Source organism: Rhipicephalus microplus, chromosome 10 (assembly GCF_043290135.1).
Source record: "Rhipicephalus microplus isolate Deutch F79 chromosome 10, USDA_Rmic, whole genome shotgun sequence".
Lineage (NCBI taxonomy): Eukaryota > Metazoa > Arthropoda > Arachnida > Ixodida > Ixodidae > Rhipicephalus > Rhipicephalus microplus.
The window spans coordinates 23,735,943-23,756,299 of NC_134709.1; the positions used below are offsets into that span (position 1 = coordinate 23,735,943).

Sequence of the window (20,357 nt, forward strand, 5' to 3'; positions counted from 1 at the left end):
AGCAAGATCAGAAGATAACTTCTTTGGCGAAAACTATACAGAAAAACGAAAAAAAAAGAGGTGAGGAAAGAAACACACTTGCGCCCAACTAACAACTGCTTTATTCTTCTCACAGCATCGCATGTATATGCCAAAGCCACATACATTGCGTGCACATGCGTAGCTTCGTATTATGTACGTAACAACATATGAAATACCACAAAATGTCACACAACACAACCCCCGAATGCACACGCGAAGTCGCATACTGCACGCGTAAAACATGGCATTCTAGCTATGATGTGCACGCGATAATTCATTCTTCGCCAAAGTTCTTTTTATTCTTCTATAGGAGAGTACTATGAACTCCAAAGAGAGTTCTCAGGTCTTTTATTAGTCATATACATGGTTAGCCGGGACTTACAAAATGACTCGAGAGAACCTTTTTTTTCTTAGAGTGTATAACCTCCCTTTTATTTTTATTTGTATTTTAAGATCATTTTCATGAAATAGTGATATTAAGCATATTTCAAAGCTTCCATTTTCTATTTTTTTTTGAATGACGCGATTCTCGAACAGTGCCACTGAGATGGTGTGAGCCAATGGTTAAAATGATCTGCATATACATCTTGCTATCAACCTTATTACCAGTCTTGCTATATCGTTACTATCAACTGGATGTTGGCACGGATATTGGTACTGCATGAATGGGACATGAGCGAAATGTTTTACCTCGAAGCGTTTCCCGTAGTTCATCGTCCAGCAGGGAGAAACTGCTCGTCATCGACTGGCTCTCTGGTATCTTGTGCTTTGCCATCCAGCCACCGCAAGCGTAAGCGTAGAAGTCAGTGCACGGGTCAACGGATGTGTTCATTGAGTCCTTTATAAGCTGTGCTGGATAAGTAGATGATGAAGAAACGCCGCTTAGATTTCTTTGTAAAAGTTGCGGTTTTGTCAAAGTTTGGTACGGCGTGGTGCAGCCGAAGCAGCAAATAAGAAAATGACCTCTGCTTGAACGTTAGTTCGTCTGACTTGCCTATCGGACTGGACTTACCTACCGGACTGGATTTACCGACCGGACTGGACTTACCGACCGGACTGGACTTACCGACCGGACTGGACTTACCGACCGGACTGGACTTACCGACCGGACTGGACTTACCGACCGGACGGGACTTACCGACCGGACCGGACTTACCGACCGGACTGGACTTTCTGAGCGCTATAGGCGACTCTATTCAGTGTTGCGCATCAGCAAGTTACGTGCGTTCTCTCATTTGAGGTATGATTATGAACTGAAAGAGGCACACGTGTACACTAGCCGTGTAAAGCTTAAGAAACGGTGAAGATGTTTGGTCTTGGGGTGTGACGTGGCCTACTTGGCTGATGCTAGGTCTTTCGTTGGCTTAGATAAGCTAGAGTTGAACCACAGCCTCCCAAAGACCATGGATAGCAAGAAGGTTCAAAATCCACCGCAGAACTAACATGCAAAAGCTGGCTGTGGAAATCCCTGAAGATGCGTGGGCTTTTCGTTGCTCATGCGCGGCTCGCGTGTCGCGCGACCTCGGCGCGGACGGTCTCCGTCGACGGGGGAGGCTGATTAGTGAGGGCGCGTGATAAGCCACGGCGCGGAGGGTTTTTGCGGACATCCGACGCATTACTTCCAACTGTAAGAGCTTCGCTCTTAAATATAACCACCGCAGGAAATGCGGGAATGTGCGAGTGGGATATTGGGGTGTGGGATATTGGGGTGTGGGATATTGGGGTGTGGGATATTGGGGTGTGGTATATAGGCGTGTGGGATATAGGCGCGTGGGATATAGGTGCGTGGGATATAGGCGCGTGGGATATAGGCGCGTGGGATATAGGCGCGTGGGATATAGGCGCGTGGGATATAGGCGCGTGGGATATAGGCGCGTGGGATATAGGCGCGTGGGATATTGGCGCGTGGGATATTGGCGCGTGGGATATTGCGGAGTGGGATATTGCGGAGTGGGATATTGCGGAGTGGGATATTGCGGAGTGGGAAATTGCGGAGTGGGAAATTGCGGAGTGGGAAATTGCGGAGTGGGAAATTGCGGAGTGGGATGTTGCGGAGTGGGATGTTGCGGAGTGGGATGTTGCGGAGTGGGATGTTGCGGAGTGGGATGTTGCGGAGTGGGATGTTGCGGAGTGGGATGTTGCGGTGTGGGATGTTGCGGTGTGGGATGTTGCGGTGTGGGATGTTGCGGTGTGGGATGTTGCGGTGTGGGATATTGCGGTGTGGGATATTGCGGTGTGGGATATTGGTGTGTGGGATATCGGGGAGCGGGATATCAGAGATTCAGAAAATGTGCGAGTGAATCGTGCTTACGCGCACTTTGCGTTACGCGCACTGTTGACGCTAATGCGAGTGGGATATCGTAAAAGCAGTAGTGACCACATTAGTTCGGGGGGGGGGGGGGGTGGGTGGTCCCGGTATGGTTAGTGGTTGAGGCGCTCGAGGGCCGATTAGGAGGTAGTGGGATCGAATGCCTGCCGCGGCAGCCACACTTCAGTGGAGGCGAAGTTCTGTATATGACCGTGTACATAGAGGACACAAAAACACCAAATTTTCAGAGCCCTTCACTACGGCGTCCTTTACAACCTTATCATAGTTTTGAAGTGTAAAACCACCGGACCTATAATAATAATAATAATAATAATAATAATAATAATAATAATAATAATAATAATAATAATAATAATAATAATAATAATAATAATAATAATAATATCATTATTGCTACTGTTATTGTTAATTTGGGTTGTGTCCGTTTGCTTGCCCACACTGACGCACAGTGGTGTAATGTTATTGGACTCACCGGTTGATATAGAAAAATGGCACATAATCGTATTTTGTCCAAATTAGTTAGAAAATTGCCTTGTTGTTTGCGCATATCGTGGTATTTCTACGCGGTGGCACACCACCATTGTGCTACGTAGATGAATCGCGAGTGGCAAAAGTTAAGTTACTCGCCTTGACCATTCACCCTGGTAACAGGCATCAAATGAATATCTGAGAAAGAGAAACACGTTGTACAATGTTCGGCAATCGTTAAGAGTCTTTTTTTTTCTCGCGAATGTCGATAGTTGGATACATCCAAGTGCTGTGCTTCGTGTTTTCTCGCAACGACAAGTTATCTGATGTCACACACACCGCTGTCTTAAACTACGAATGCAGAGCCTTTCTTAGCAGTATAAGTAGCTTCACGTGTGCAATACTCCTAACGGCGTTGATATAATCAAATTCGCTGACGTAAACGATATATAATCAAATTCGCTGACGTAAACGATATATAATCAAATTCGCTGACGTAAACGATATATAATCAAATTGATATAAATTTTAAATGCTTGCGCAGGAATAAACAAGTGTGTACCTCGTTGGATGCAGGCAGGCGTCGAACACACGTTGTATGTTCTTGCATCATACATTCCTAGGAAAAGAGAGACGGAACACTCTAGCATATATCAACACAGTGGTTAGCAAAATGCAACGTGCATGGCTGCCTTGTTTTCTGCTTGTGTAGGATTTCGGCTTTAATTATCACTCAAGGATAGATAGCAGTCCTGAACTAACTTATGCAACTGGTAAAGTGGTCAAAATAGTCAGAAAATAGGGCTTGTAAAGATGGCCTATTGATTCAACACCTTCCCCAATTTTTTTGGGCAGATGAATCGGCAAGTGCGGTGCAAAGCATGAACATTTCGGCGCAATCCTTAATGAAAGGTCGTTTTACCGAATCCGTTTCACATTCGCGTTAGTGTTTTCATTCCTTCTACGATAGGCAGCTTAATTAGTGTTTAGTAATTAGTGAAAGTCAATTAGTGCTATAACTTTATTACTCTATTGGATAAATATCCCATCCCTCCTTTAGTCATAGGCGTATGCGCCTGTTTGTTTCGGTGGCATGCGGCAGCACGAGAAAATTTTCTGGTGGTGGGAGAAGGCTACAGCCCAGTGACCCCCCTCCCTTTCTACGAGCATTTATATCTTTAGGTCACGTTACACTTTCCCAGAAAATTTAACTATCACTTGACTCTACCGTCTGCATACACGCAGCGTAGTCGTCAGTAAAAAAAATTCACATGAACTGCACAAGAAAATGCAATGCGCTGTCCTTGTCTTCTGCTTGCGCTGAATTTCAGCTTTAATTATCACGCAAGGATGTATAACGGCTTTAAATGGCTTTTACAACTGTTAAACTAGTTTATAAAGTAAAAGTAGTCTGAAAATAGGCCTTGGAAAATGAACTGAACTGACCTTGTTAATTGCACATATCCTAGCATTTCTACATATTGGTTCAACATCGTTTCTGATTATAGGAGAGATGAATCAGCACATTGAAGGGGGGGGGCGAGGGAGGGGAAGGGTGATCGTACTTCATATTCATGTTCGTGTTTTTATGTGTATGTAGATATGAACGTGTAAAATGAAAATCTCAGAATGGGGGTCTCCCCCTCCCTCAAGTGGACTCGAGTTCGACGCCATGGGGGCCCGATTTGCATTTCTTAAGTCGCATCCAACGTGGGCGTGGTGGTTGACTGTAGTAATGATGATGATGATGATGCGCAAAATATTCTAGCGGGTGCTACATTGGCCGCATGCTTACCGTTACGCTGTGCCCGGTGGCCACAACATGAACTGAGGCGTTGCCTAGCAACCGCCTCAGCTGGCAGCGCCGCTCGCCGCGCCATCTGGCGTGATGGCATAGGAGGAGTAAGAGAAACAACGTTGTAACAACGGAGGACGAGCCGGCGTTGCGTTGTGTATATAGAAGGGGCGGCTCGGTGCGATTTGTCGGCAGATATGCGAAGTGAGTCGGAGAGGCCAAAGGAAGCCAGGCTTCGTCGTCGGAATCCAAGAGGGGCCCGCGAGCCGAGTCGACGGAAGTATAGAAGTACGATCTGCACGCCTCGAGAAACATAACCGTTCAGAATACCAAGCGGAATGATGCTATTATGCGTACCTTTCGCTGCGTACAGCCAGGTGTAACCGAGTTTAGCCAAAGCCAATTTTTTAACCACCTTCTGCTCGCTGCAAAACTTGTCGTGGCTGAGCCGGCTCGTTTCCGCGTATTGATAGTGAATGTGTGTATCTTCATGCGATTCAACAACGCTTTGTTTCTATTATCTTCACCACTGACCTTGTTGCTCTTGCGAATTGCATTTTATGAATTTCATGCACCGGAACACGCGTTGGACAAAATAAACATTTTCCATTGCGAACCAATAAGCGAAAATCCGAATACGTGTCTAGCTGGAACGTCAAGCTGGATATTTTTTTCAACTTGCCTTTTTGTTCGTGTAGTTCCGCTTGCTTTGAGGAAACCAGGCAGGTCCAGGTTAATGCAAAAGCCAGTTGCACGATTTTTCGGGTTCGCATCTCTCCTCCTGCGACGAAACAACAGATCACGTCTGAATGCCAATATCCGTCCTTTGTCACATGAGGCATTTGACTAAAAAAAAAAAAGCACTCTCTGCGAATGCGCGGTAACTCTCTGCGAATGCGCGAACAAATGGACTGCAGTTCATTCTTGGCTGAGAAGAACACATAGCCTTTGTAACTATTACCGTGTTGCTTAAGCGCATGCTGATCATATGTGGAGTTTAACGTCACCAAACCACTATATGATTATGAGAGATACCATAGTGGAGAGCTCCGGAAATTTTGATCACCTGCAGTTCTTTAACGTGCACCCAAAGCTGAGCACACGGGCGTACAACATTTCCGCCTCTATCGGAAATGCAGCCGCCGCAGCCGGGATTCGATCCCGCGACCTGAGGGTCAACAGCCGAGTACCTTATAACCACTATACCACCACGGCGGGGCCTTAAGCGCATGCGATGTCCTATGAAGATAAGGAGTCACTTCTATAGTTAAGATTGGGATGATGGATGTAATCCTGATGGATCAGATGATCACGACGACACGTTGAAGGACTGGACTGCTCGCTCACTTCCTGTCAAACTTCGGTTTATTTTCACACTCACACTTATTTATAAACAAGGCCCGGGGTGGCCACTAAACCAACCGCACAGTAATCACTGGCATGTGTTAATATCAACGTAGGCGTTACTTGCCGAGCCCTTCGTATACTCCACACATCGACACCAACTTCTCGATGTAGTATACACCTTGGATCAGAGTCTGCGCTAAGCACGACCTCCGTCCTCGCTTCCCGGTCTCGTTCTCGAGCACCCAGCTCCCCTTCTCTCCATTTCTCTTCATTAAATACCTCCCGTCTAATCTGATACAGCCTCGTGGAACGAACCCCTACTCGATGCTCCACCAATGGAGCAAACAACTCCCTTTCCTCAGAGATGGGGCTCCGCCTCTGCGTTCCCAGACTTTGCTATCCTCCGAGCATCGGCTAAGAAGAACTCATTCAACTCAACGACGTACAGCTTAAATGATACTTTCGTGCGACAACAAGCCAGTCTGGACGGCCGGTCGGCTGTCTGGCGTTAGTAGACACGATTCTGCCGTATATCCACCCGTATTGTTACAGCATGGCGCCACATTATCTTGTCGGGAGCCGTGTCGCAACAGCGACCACTTATTTCTCAGCCTGGCTCACCGTGAGAGCGCCACCGCCGTGCGGGTGACTCCCCAGCGCAAAGTGCGGTGAACAAAGGAGTGTGGCAGCTGGGGCTAGTTGGTATGGCATGACGATAGTTGTAGCGCGAGAACAAAACGACGACACAGAAACAAGAAGGGGCCGAGATGGTCCTTCGTGTCCTTCTTGTCTCTGTGTCGTCCTTTTGTTCTCGCGCTATAACTATCGTAGTGAACAAATGCTCACGAGGTTCGACGACAAGAACGCGTTCCGAGCAGAACGGCTTAGTTTGCGTCTGGGCAGCCTCTTTTAACTTTCCTTTCTCTTCGGGCGCCGTCCACAGACTGGCCATCTTTCGCGTGCCCCAAACATAACTGCTATCCTCCTACCTTTTCTACTCTCACCACGACAGCCCGAGCGATTCCCATCGAATTTTTGTTTCTTAATCATGTTGTTGCACACGGACGTGATGACATCATTAGGATACCCTGCTTGTGCTAGTTTTCTTACTTGATTGTCAAAACTACTTTTTATTACGTGTTTGCAGGAGTTTTCCAGAGCTAAACCCAAACTTGTGGTAATGATAGTTCTTTTCACCAGCTTAGAATGGCTTGACCTGTAACTGAGTATAGGTTTTATGGATCTAGGAGAATAATACCAGCAAGCATGCTGTGGTTCGAAGACCAAGTTTGTATGTAGAAATCGCAGTTGCTTTAGATGCGGCAACTAAAAATAAAAGTTCGGTTTCTTGCCCGTTTCTTTAAGAAAACCTTGAAAACATTCACAACATCTTAGCCAAATCTAAGGAGGTAGTGAACACAAGAAAATTATCGTCGTATCTGAATACGTGAACTGAGAATCCTGACAGACGCTTTTGAATTGCTGCATCAAGCTTTCCCAGAAAAAAAAAAAAATGTCGCCTAAATTTGGAGCTGCTGAAGAGCCTATGCATATTCCTGATCTCTGGACGTAAAGACACCCCCCCCCCCCCCCCCCGGCCCCAAGCCACGAAAATTTGACTTCAAGTAAAGGCTAAGTAATTTCAGAAAACTGCTAAGTATACATTTAAGACATTTTGACTTAATTGTGCGCTGGATTCATGTGGTTGAGTGAAACAAAGAAAATGAGCAACTAGAAAAAAAATTTCACCTCTTTCGTTGGCTCACAGTGCACTTACGGTGAGGTGGTTGTCAAGGTCGACGTGTCGATGCTGTCCACTGTCCATATCACATGATGATGATGATGATGATGATTATGATGGCCTAAAAGCATGGCTCACACCCACTCTAGGGAATTGGCCAAGAAACTATTAATTAGACAGTGGATCACATATTATTTTCAAATCTAATTAATTTTAAAACTCGGTGATTCCTGTTTCGACTGATAACATCCTCTTGCTAACGAAGGGCCATCCAGCGGCTTGAGGAGGCTTTGGCGAAGCAACGGAGAAAAGAAGGCGACGACCCGTCTAACGGGCGCGGAGGCATTCGAGTAACTGTCGCATAGTCGGAGCACAACATCCTTGAGGTCTAGGCTCTGAGGTTATCGGACTCTAATAGCCGTAATCTTAAGATAGAGACCATCCGCGCCTTGCGAGGCCGGGGACTTCCTACACGGCGGATGTATAAGTGTTATTTCTGTCTCTCTCTCTTGCTGATAACACACTCAAAAAGGGGCACGTGCCAAGAACTGGGTAGCAGGATTTATGAGTTGGATAGCTATGAAGCGAGAACACTGCAACCTACTAGTTGGGAACAATAATGAAGCTCGATCTAGTTCGCCTGTGGTCACTATGGCTTGCACCCACTACAACGAGTTGTCCGAGGGTCGGGCTGTGTTATCAATTTAAATAAAAGAATACGCTTCCGGAGCTGCCTAAAAGAAGACACAACTGCGGTATAAATTCATATTTGTATATTTGTTATTATAGTATTATTAAGCCAATTAGATACATCAATTTCAGATGTCGGGACGTGTGTCATCGTGACGTCTTTCTTTCTCCCGAGTTCTTGTATGCATACCCATACTTTTTTTTTTTTACGAGGGTGAGTGCTTTATCTCTGGGATTCTAATCTTCAGCAACAGCGAAGGACCCGCATGCAAGTTGAAATCAATATCAGCAACTGCACTTACACTCGTGTTTACTTGACGTACGTGTAAACACTACCGCTAATACGCATGTTCCAGTTGGCATCGTTGCGCCAGTGCAAACATCTCGTTATATAAACATCTGCAACGCTTCAACTTGTGCCTATGCACGCAACATGTGTGCATTGATTGATTTATATGTGGAGTTTAACGTCCGAACACCAACATATGATTATGAGAGACACCAACATTTAATTATGCATATATTTAGCGTCATTTCATGACGTCTTGCTTAATAAAAAGTTGCAACACGGTCACGTTCTTTCCGCATGCTTTGCATAACGCCGATTCCCAGTACGTGGGATCTGCCGAATTGTTTTTTTCTGGACAAAAAGATTTCAGTCTTCGTTACCTTTTCTTTTTTCATTCAACAAGTATTCCACATCTGGAGCTATACAGGTCGTCGTCGACCATCTGGCGAAAACCTTCTGTCGAAAGTCTTTGGTATGCCTTCCTAAAAGTGGGCGCAGTTTCAGCCTATGCGCTTGCGAAACCGAAACCTAAATCACACGCAAACGGACTATACTGGCGTAGTAACACATGTGCAGAAGTTTTGCATTCGTATACCTTTGGCTGTGCTGCCACAGAAAGTTGTCGCCTGCAGTATATTTTATTCAACTATAGGCTGTTACAACGTGGATAGCGAATGGTAAAAGTACAATGCAGCGTTGTTTATTTTAAGACAGTCATGCAATCTTGTATCAATCTTGTATCTTGTATCTCTGCAATCTTGTATCAAAGTGGCAACCGTCCACTGCTACCAAAGGACACATGTGTTCCTTCCTGGATTCATCGGCGATGTCGCTTTGCAGTTGAAGGCTGTCGAAAAGGGCGGGAAGTTCCTCAGAGGTACGTTCACCCTGCAGCGAAAGTCAACATGTATGAGAAACCGGGCCATAAGCACCTTTGTCGTTGACACAAAAAGAATCTATAGCGACCGACGAAGTAAAAGCTTTATGAAAAGTGTGGTGGAACTACAGCGTTTCAATATATATATATATATATATATATATATATATATATATATATATATATATATATATATATATATATATATATATATATATATATATATATATATATATATATATATATATATATATATATATCGCGTACATGAGCGATTGCTTCAGTCTTTTTATAACATGATAGTGTTTTATGCAGGGATTGACCACGACTCCGCTGACGTATTTCCGTCACGGATATGACGTTTAAAATACATGCTCGCAGATTGTAATGAAAAAGTTCCGTCACCGGACATCTAACATACATACGATCTTTCGCAGCGTAGCGCGTGACGTGAAACCACTAGGCCACGGAGCCTACGTTGTTCAGCTTGCTAACGGCCAGCTATTTATATACACCATATGATATACCACTCCGTGGTCTTCGGAGCTCCGCAACTTCAGCGCGTTTTCATCAGTAGAGGGATGGCGAGAAGGGTGCGCTTTCGGCCTGACCACACGTATACATGGCGGTCAGCTTTGAGAGTGGTCACTCCTCGCGTTCTGATGCGCGACTCCGCGGAGCGTGGTCCCTCGTGTGCGCGCTTATCTCGTGATTTGGGAGAGCGCCAAGGTCACTTCACTCGCTGCCGCGGCCGCGTACGAAAGGAACGCGCTGTGAAGGCCGGACCCCGGCTGAAACGTTTAAATGAAGTTTTCGCACGTCTCGTCCGTTCTTCTATATAATATGAGCCAGCGCGATGGCGACGGAATGCTCCAGTCGTGTCATTTTTCAAGTTTCCCGCGCTTTTTCTGCTAGTCTGCTCACCTGTATTTGGGAGGGCTGTGAGGGTTGTACTGTATCTGCTGCTCCAAAAACTTCGCTCTCGAATTAGCGCACCATATCTGCACATGCGAGAAAAGGGGGGGGGGGGCAAAATAAAAAAGGAAGCTTATCGGTATGTAAAATGAATGTAAAACGTTGTCTCATATTAGACATTGCTGGTTTTATTCCCGCAACATTAAGCATGCTCTGCGAGTGAGGGCTTTGTTATTGTCCCCAAGGCGTGTGTTATTAAACTAAAGAAGGGGTGAAATATATATATATATATATATATATATATATGGTCACAATATTAATATTTTGTCGCGTTAGGGACGCGATGAAGCTTGTTTGACGCAGGAAATGCTAATGTTGAAATGCGTTAATTGCAATAGTTTTCTTTCAAGTCATGTTTTATCATAAACCGTAGCGAAAGGTCGAAAGTATCGCTAACACACGCATATGCGAAATTTCATGCTATTTATCGAATCGGCCTGTGTCACGTTAATCCACGTGAGAGATAGGAACGGATAAGTTCTAGTTTTGTGGATTTCATTGTACCGTTTTTTAGCCATACTTAAAGGCATGTTTTCTGTGCCAAACACTCACCATTGCGTAAGAGATGAAAAACAGTTGCTTCCCTGAATAATTTTCCAAGCCCTGAAGCCCGACGTCTCGCACCCGGGAACGTTTCAGCATAGCCTCGTATGTCTGAAACAGAAAGGGAGCTAACTTTCAACCTAAAGTTTATACCTCTCATGTTTGGGCGCCTTCGTCGTATGTGAAAAACCCGGCGAGCGTACACAGAGCACCCTTCAGAAAAAGAGAGAGAGAGAGAGAGAGAAACAACTTTGAGGTCAGGCTAAGACCTATAGACATTCCTACGCCAAGAGGACCATGACCAGCTGGTCGGCCAGGGTCGCCGACGCCAACCACACCCGCCAGTGGGTATCGTGACGTCATCGGAGACGGATTCTAGTGACGTCATCCGATACCCACCATGAATGTCTGAGGAGCTCCTTGTTTCGTTTTCTGTTTTTACTCGTCGTTTAATTATTGCTTAATTAAATTATTGACCAGTGCCTGGGCACAATGAGCCACCATATCTCTTGCAGGACTGTAAACACTATTTGTAAACTGCATTGTCTCAGTGTGGTCAAAAATGCAACGTAGTTCCCCTTTAAAGGACACCGGTGTGTCTCAACTTGCGCAGCCCTCCACTACGGCGTCTGTCATAATCCTATCGCAATTTTGGGACGTAAAATCTTAGATACTCTTATTGCGTACGTGTCAAGCCAAGACCCAACAAAAACTGTCCAAGATACTTTTTCATGGTGAGGAAGCAACGCGCGATTAAAAAGAGAAAAAACCAAAGTACGACGTCAAACACATACCCTCGAAAATTCACAGGCCTCTATTCTTCTTGTAGAGAAAGTGCTCTTAAGTCTTTTTTTTTCTTTTGTCTTCAGTTTTGATTTGTTTATCCCGCAGGTGACCCCATTTGCTTGAGCTTATGTGTCTAGTTGCGGCGTGGTTGTTCAAATATGCGCTGTTAATTTAGCGTGCTCTGAAATTCTCATTGTTTGCAGGTTCACGGATGAATAAAATTGTGTCGCGGCCTTTATACGCTACGTCCATGCCAAAAATATGACTTCTTTCGGGCGACTTCGACTAAAAAAAAAACCTGTTCTACTGACTCACCTGAAAGGCCAGTCTCACGGCTGCGTTGTCTGCAATATTTTCCCCAACTGTGTTCTTTCCGTTCAGCTTGTTCATGCGAGAGAAGAAAGTTTATATCAGTTTTACAACATCACTTGTGAACCGCATAGATATGTTTGCACTTTGAGCTGACTATTTATTCATCTTTCTTACTCTCCTTCTTTTCTGTCTCTTTCTATAACTCCCCCTTTCCCCACCCTAACTGTAGGGTAGCCAACCGAGCCAAGCTTGGTTAACCTCCCTGCCTTTCTTCTCTTTATCTCTCTCTCTCTCTTTCTCTCTAGCACTTTGAGCTAGTCAGTATGCTAATTATGCGAAAAAACCCATACAAAATTACTATGAGGACAAGCACGTATTCTCTTTATTTTCATTTTTAGGCACTCTCTTTCAATATCGAGGTCGACCAACTGGGCAGGGTGGGGGGGGGGGGCACTGCGCTTATGAGACCCCCCTCTTCTTAATGGAGACTCCGCGTCTTTTAACTCGTAACGTGAACACTCGTAGCCGGCTGCGAATATATGTGCGCGTCTATATTCTCGGTTTCTTTCTATCTAATTACAGTGGAAATATTGAGCGCTCCTCTCAAGTGTGTACGCGTGGTTGTAACCAACAATATAATTTGATCATTTCGTGTTGCTGCAGGAGACTCTTATTCAGTTGCAAGTCTACATAATTAGCAATCACACAATTAGAGAAGCGAGATGACATCGAACCAATGAGCTCCGATGATTTTTAACATGACTAGGTGAGACGAACGAACAGAGATGCTGAATAAAGTAAGCAACACTTGGAGAAGCAACACCTGGACAGTTGCTTTAGGTTCATCATTAGATGGTACTACAAGTCCATTAGTATACGATGTTAGTGCAAAACGAAATATATTGCGAATGCAGCTCATTGTTAGGATTGCAAATATTAGCTGTTTTTATGAGGAAGAAAAAAAAATATAGGCCAGACGCGCGCGCACTAACGCACGTACACATACGCACACTCATACAGCATGCATTGAAGAAAGATCATGACACGCAGAGAATGAAGCGGAGAAGTACAAACCGACATGTTTGCGTCCTTGTCGACGATAGAATTGTACTGATCGACGAAGCAGCGGGTCTTATTCATGAAGTGCTCCCGAGTAACGTTACTCCACCACTGTCGTAGGCTTCCCAAAGCGTCGTACTGGCTACCTGCGGTATAATATACCGTAAATACGCGTCTATTCGTGGCATACTGTTAACGCGTCCTTGCTTCAAGATTATAGCAAACAACGTACGGGAATAGTCACAATTTAGGTTTCACTAGAAGGCTGGCTCCTTTTGCCGTGCTAATCTACTGAAGAAGTAAAGGTGAGGTTCCAACTCTCAACGACGTTGCTACATTCTGCAGGCATAAGTGTACAAGCGTACTCGGGGTTCTGCTTCGCGGCATGAGGGGTGGGGGTTCCAACGTACTTTGCACCACCACCCCTCCAGATTAAGTCAATTTATAAGACAGACGTTGACACCCCCCCCCCCCCCCCACGTGAGTGACTAGGCGAGCGTTGCCTTCAACCCCCCCCCCCCCCCCCCACCCGCCCCTTGCGCTCGCTCAAGGCTGTAGGGCTCTGTTGCTGGTGATTGAAGCAGATCCTATAGCGCAAAACCAGTTATACCTCTACTAGTTAATGAAAAATAATGGTGATATTCATTCAAAACGGGTGGTGAACGTTCCGATTTCGAATACACAGAATCGTCAACCTTTGCATCAACTGCTGGCGGCCAATGCTCGAAATTTCGGCAGAATAGTGTAGGGCGCACACTATCCCGTATACTACATCTGCATTTACTCGTGCTCGTACACGTACCACGTAATTGTTCTTCACTCTTACACCTTACAAAGCGGCCACCTACCGTAATCGTCAAATCCATGAATGAACTCGTGACCGATGATAAAGCCGATGGAACCAAGATTCACAGATCTAAATGTTAAAGAAGAAAAAAAAGGCAATGAAGCCGTGAATGAGAGTTGCTTAACAAAACACAATTTATGTGTGCAGCCGAAACGATAAATGGCAAATCATACGTACGCGGGCAGGCCGTCCCTGTAGAATACGTCTTGAAGAATTCCCGAAGGAAAGACTGAAATTGTCAACCATGGTCGCCGCTGAGTATCTAAACTTGCCTTCGAAACACCGGAGCCTAACTTCACTATCTATGCGACAAATTTAAAAAAATTTTTCAATATCTGGTGGGTACGAGATGTTGGTACACTTCAATGACACTGGCTATTTTCACTTTTTATACAAAATTAAAAAAAAAACGAGTAGGGCTACAAACAGGAAGATTAAGCGACACTGGATGTGCCAGCTGCATTCAGCCCTAAACTTATGAAGAAAGCGAAAAATACAGGCGCATATCAGCTGATAGTGGACCAGAAAAACAGTCGCAAGAACACGAAGTATGTTGAAACGAAATGCCAAGATAATAATGCGACAGTCAAATCCTGTTAAACACATGCACGGCTTTAAACCAGACAGAAATGCCATTATTAGGAATTTATATTGCAAGCTCGCGCCCTTAAACACGCAAGTGCGGAAGCAGGATGATACTGGCATGCTGAATCTCTTATGCGCGTTGGTTGTTAAAGGCAGATGCTTCCAAAGCACGAACTGAACTGATATTTAAAATTGACTGCTAATTTTTCAAACTAATGGCTAAACAACGTCTGCGATTTTACGTTGTGGTTTAAAATATTTAATTTTGTAGACTCCTTTTTCCAGTTACCGGGGAATTAGTATAGCTTGATTCGACCAATATTTTGGTATTGCAACGAGTCCTTTCATTAGTCATTACTCGTCTAACTCATAATACGTAGTGACACCTGTACCGAACACACTGCAATCGGCTCATGGCCAAGTCAAATTGCCAAGTTTATACAAAAAACTGTTTAAGTATTATGGTAAGAATATTACAGATTGGTTCCATAAAGCTCGGAACGAGCTGCGAGGAGGAACTCATTGCATATGTAGCCATATACAGTTAAACCCTCTGATAAGAGGCATGCTACGGGTAGCAATACTCGTCTTTTATACGAGATGTCTCTTTAAGCAGGGTACCTTACGCATTTTCTAATCAACCCGTATTTTACTGTAGGCGCACTGGTGTCGTTTATATCCATTTGCCTCTTATATCAATGTCTGTTGTAAAGGGGTTCGACTATATGTATCTATTTGTTTAGCGATACAGGTAGACATATGTGGCTAATAGCTTGATTTGTATGAGCTTTGTATTAGATGCGAAAAAAAAAAGAACCAGTATCACATGACATGAACGCCTGGTGTTTTTTTTTTCTTATGGGGATTTCACGAACGACATTTTACGCTAGCCAATCGAGTATGAGGTAAGAAAAATTTTCAAATACAGCTAATTTACATACGGTTGCGAAAACTTGATTGATTCCTAAATACATGACTGTATGAAACCAATTCGAGCGGATTTGTCTGTTTCTCATATATTGGTTCAACTTACTGATATTGTTTGCTTCTGGGTCGTAATAAGCATTAATAGTAGCTGGTCCCAACGCCCACCTGGAAAAGAACGCGGAAAATTCAGAATTGGCAACGTAGCTCAACAAAGGCGTAGCGAAATTGCGTGAGCTATGTAGGTTGTTGCCTTGTCTTTACTGGTAAAAGAAATTGCGCGCAACCCCAACAGAATAAACGTTGCGAAGGCTGATTAAGCGCAGGTTGTGGCATCCGCGCACCTTTACTCCGCTTCCGCCAACGCATGGTGCGTCTTTCCTCCTTTCTCGCCAGCCCCACTTAAGTTCGAGCGCGCGTTACCATTGGTCGACTCCTTTCCCTGCTCAGCCAATTTCGCTCCTGATATCTCCCGCTCTCGACAACTCCCCCGCTCCCGCCATAGCTTCACCTTTGCTCTCCTCCTCACTATGCGGCCTCGCCCTCTCCACTTCGGTATACTCTTTCTCTACCATGCTCAGCCATCTCAGCTCGCGGTGCCAGGCTTTCTCTCCTCCATGTGGCTTTACTCATTCTCTCCCTTTCGGCAAGCTGTGCCCTCGCAGCTGGGCTGGAAATCGCGTACGACGGATTCCCGTCAGCTTTAAAATGGGCCCTGCAATACTCTTTGAGCTTGGTCAGAAAACGCTGCCGATCGTCAGTAGAGGCTACCTACAACGCGCGAGCCAAATATTACAGCACAGCACGCGGCCTGGAATTCAGAATAGATTATCAAAGTCAACTAAACATAGTTGTCCCTTCTCTCGACAAATCACGGCAAATAAGCCCAGTAAGCCAATCTATCGGCCATTGGCTGATTTGAGCATGGCGCGCTCGGTTGTTACAGAGGTCGCCGAGAGAGGCCGACACTTGTCCACGCGTGATCGCACTGAAAAGATCGCGTATTCGATAAAAAAGAAGAAAAAAAAAATGCTCTAGGTCACGAGGTGCGAGTGACGTTTTTTTGTTTGCCCCCTCCGATCCTTCTCTACTCAGCTTCAGGCGCTTTCGTCGGGACGAGAGAAGAGGGGATGTCATTGCTGCGTGGGGCAAATCTTTGTAATTCCGCTTGTACTGAACGGATTCTTAAAATTTTGGCGGCGTCCGATTTGTGATGTAATACGATTTTCCTGTGAATTAATTCCATGGTTACTCAAAAAAGTGCTTCAGAGCCCTTTTAAACAGTTCCGCAGTTAGGAGCATTGAAGTAATGCGTTTTCATACAAGGACCCCGCGGCTTAGATGGCTAAGTGGGTAAATATCTGTCTCTCTGTATGGACAAGCACACTTCGTACTTCCGTGCGTATGACGTGAAAAATGCCTCAGTCTTACTCACTTTTGTGACCTGCGAAATGTACGCCGTAGATCTAGCAGACTACGCCCCCTGTCGTGTTCGCTTATTTCGTAGTATACTTTCACGAATGGATCTCGTGGGTGGAGCTTTCCAAGCTGAAAAGAGTGTGCCACGTCTAGTCAGCTAGTCCGTCAAAACAAACAAACAAACAAACAAACAAAGAAGGAAACAAAGAAACCAAAAAAGAAAGAAACCAAGAAAGAAACAAACAAACAAAAAACTAACAAAAAGGAAAGACAAAGAAACACAGAAACAAACACAGAAACAAACAAAGAAAGAAAGATAGGAAGAAAGAAACGAAGAAAGAGACAAACAAAGAAACAAACAAATAAACAAATAGATGTCTCGTAGATGTGCACTTACGTTTTCGTACAGCATCTCGACGTATGTGGCGTTTAGCATCCATCGAGGGTAACCAATATTTGCTCTCATTTCTCGCAGCTGTCAGACGAATACAGCCACAAAAGAAAAAAAAAGAAAGAAAGGAAGGAAGAAAGGGAGGGAGGAGGATATTTTAATCAGTAACATTGCAGAAAGCTGGCGAGAGCAAAAAGCACCAAGGCCTCACAGAGGATCCTGCTCAGTTCACTGAATTCGCTGCAGCGAACAGATTATAAGCACGATAAAGGCATCTGTTACATTACAATTTTGCCACAATACACAATAAAACAGCTTATGACATGAAGCAACAACTTGTTTACAAAAGTAGAACACATCGTGCGATTCAAGTTACACGTCACAAATATCAGTAGCACTCCAGTAACATCACACGTGGAGAGAACTAAGGGAATTGAAAGGAAGCCAGATATATTCAATTTAGCTTTCAATAAACAATGAATAAAAAAAAAACTCTTTGTAAGTGTGTAAAGTGAAAAAAAGGGCAGTCATTTTCTTTGTACACTTGAATGTCATTGTACAGCTTGCATATAGTGAAAAGGCGCAAGTAGTAATCTGAGCTCTTTTAGCAGCGCCCCCCTCTCTCTCATAATTATAAGACTGACTATGCCTACTGCAGGGCAAAGGGCTCTCCCATATATTGTCAATCGACCTGTCCTCTTTGCTGCGGCCATGTTATCTCGCAAACTTTTTAATCTCATCTCATCACCTAAATTTCTGCCCCCCCCCCCCCCCCTTTTGTACGGTTGCCTTACATTGCAATCCAATCTGTTGCCCTTGAGGATCAGCGGTTATCTTGCCTATGCACTGAAGTCCCTGCCTTATTCTTCTAGATTATGACTTAGATGGCCTTGACACCCGTTTGTTTTTTGATCCACTCTGTTCGGTCCTCGACCTTTAGAGGGGCCCTGCGACACTTTTTGATCATGTTCAGAAAACACTGCCGATCGGTAGTGCCAGGCTCCCAAGAACACGCCAATCAAATGATATAGTGCAGCGCACGGCCTGTAATTCACAATAAATTACCAGTCAGCTAAAAATCGCTTTCTCCTTTCTCGACAAATTGCATAAGATGCTCGAAAATCACTCGTAGAAGGCCATCTGTCAGCCATTGGCTGATTTGAACATGGCGCACTCGGTCGTTACAGGGATCGTCGCGAGAGGCCGCGACTTGTGCACGGGTGCGCGTGCGATTACGCTGGAAAAGCTGCGTATTCGAAGGAAAAAAAAAATGCTCAAGGGTCACGACGCACGCGTGACGTATTTTCTGTGCTCCTGCCATTCCTCTCTGCCTAGCTTCCAGCTCTTTCATCGGGACGAGAGAAGAGAGAACGCGTTTACGGCGTGCGACGATTCTTTGTATCTCCACTCGTACTAGGCAGATTTCTAAAATTTTTGCGACGTTGCATTAGTAAGGCAATAAGCTCTATGAGTGAATTCATTCCCTGGTTAATTGAAAAAGTGTTTATTTATTTATTTTATTTCACAATACTGCAGGCCCTTCTCGGGCCCATGCAGGAGCGGGTTGAAAAAAAAATCTATACAGAGCAATAATTATTAGTACATACAAATGACAACGAATATGAATATTATGCAGTAAGCAAGGTACAAACAGCACACAGAAATATAATAACTGTACATGTTGAAGGGGTAGCTTGTGGAATACTAATGATACCAATTATTTTACCATTTTAAATCTAAATTCTGAACGCTCCTAGTGAATTCGACAGTTGAGCAGGTTACATCAGCAGGCAGTGCATTCCAATAGAAAATGGTGTTTGGAAATAAAGAATATTTGAAAATGTTATTACGACATGGTTGTTGGCACATTGTTTTATTATGATTCGTCCGAGTTGAATGCCTTAATGGCGTACGAATGTAAGTCGCTTGGGGTATTCAATAAGATCGCCGATAAAGGAGGTGTAAAAATTTTAGTCTAGAAACCAGTCTGCGTTGTACAAGTGGTTGGATATCAGCCTTGACCCTCAAGTTCGTTATGGATGTTTGGCGTGAATACTTTCAATATATAAACCACAATGCTGGTTTCTGTATGCTTTCTAATTTATCGGTTAAATATTTGCGGTGTGGACCCTTTAAGGTCGCACCTATAATATTTTTCCATAGATCGCTGCTTCGTCCTCAATTTAACATGAATGCTTCCCAGGTTTCTGACCCGCAGGTAAACACAAGTAATATACCCCTCCCATCTCAGTACATGACTAAGTAAACTGGCTCAATCCTCTTCGTAATACGAGGGATCAGCCAGTCACAGGTGGGAGTACAAGCGCAGGAATGAATGTACGATGTTCGTACCTTGTGCAGCGCCCTCTGGCGAGTGCGCTCGTCCATCCACGCGACGCTTTCCAGCCTTTTCCGCAACGTCGTCCTTATACTACGTACTAATGCTTGCACCTGCAACAGTCATCGCGAAAACCTGCCGAGGTGTTTTTACAGGTCTATCTTGACGTACTCCTAAAAAGCTTTTGCGTAGTACAAAAGTGTGAAATTACTGAATGTGTGCAGTGGCGTTAATAAAACAATGAATATGGTGGACACAAATTAGACCAATATGGCTATCTTGTTTCTCTTTAAAGTTTTATATACATTACAACGAAATCCTGCTTTCAAAAAAATTTAAAAGAGAGTGTGGGGTATGAGCCCCAATGATTGGGTTGTTCTATTCAGTAGTCTTTAAAGCGGTCAAGAGGCTTCTTCGATTTTCGTAGTCACACAGCTGAGTGGTATTGAACAGGTAGACGTTTAAAAAGATCACCCTGAAAAGTTGAACGTGCTATACCTAATAGTTAGGTAATTCATATCTGCGACTTTCTAAAGCTAAATCTCAAGGGGTGGGGGGACACTTACAAGAGGTGTCCCCACACCCAGCCTGCACACAAAGGGGGATCCTGATCCCCCTTCC

General features: G+C 44.5%; 1 protein-coding gene across 1 annotated transcript; it reads right to left on the reverse strand.

Moving 5' to 3' along the window:
* Nucleotides 1-10,416: 10,416 nt before the first annotated feature.
* On the reverse strand, nucleotides 10,417-14,119 carry LOC142774186 (neprilysin-1-like). Its single transcript, XM_075874578.1, has 5 exons — nucleotides 14,077-14,119; nucleotides 13,248-13,374; nucleotides 12,177-12,242; nucleotides 11,085-11,186; nucleotides 10,417-10,558 (listed from the first exon to the last, which is right to left on the reverse strand). Exons 2-5 carry the CDS (start codon nucleotides 13,311-13,313, stop codon nucleotides 10,478-10,480), a joined length of 315 nt encoding a protein of 104 aa, XP_075730693.1. The 5' UTR covers nucleotides 13,314-13,374; nucleotides 14,077-14,119; the 3' UTR covers nucleotides 10,417-10,477.
* Nucleotides 14,120-20,357: the final 6,238 nt, after the last annotated feature.

Excerpts from the sequence above, each read along its gene's own strand:
- LOC142774186 (XM_075874578.1), bottom strand. The coding sequence starts at position 13,313 with ATGAATAAGACCCGCTGCTTCGTCGATCAGTACAATTCTATCGTCGAC. Across the intron at positions 12,243-13,247 it reads ACAAGGACGCAAACATGTCG|CTGAACGGAAAGAACACAGT; the intron begins GTTTGTACTTCT and ends CGCATGAACAAG. Across the intron at positions 10,559-11,084 it reads TTTTCATCTCTTACGCAATG|ATATGGTGCGCTAATTCGAG; the intron begins GTGAGTGTTTGG and ends TCGCATGTGCAG.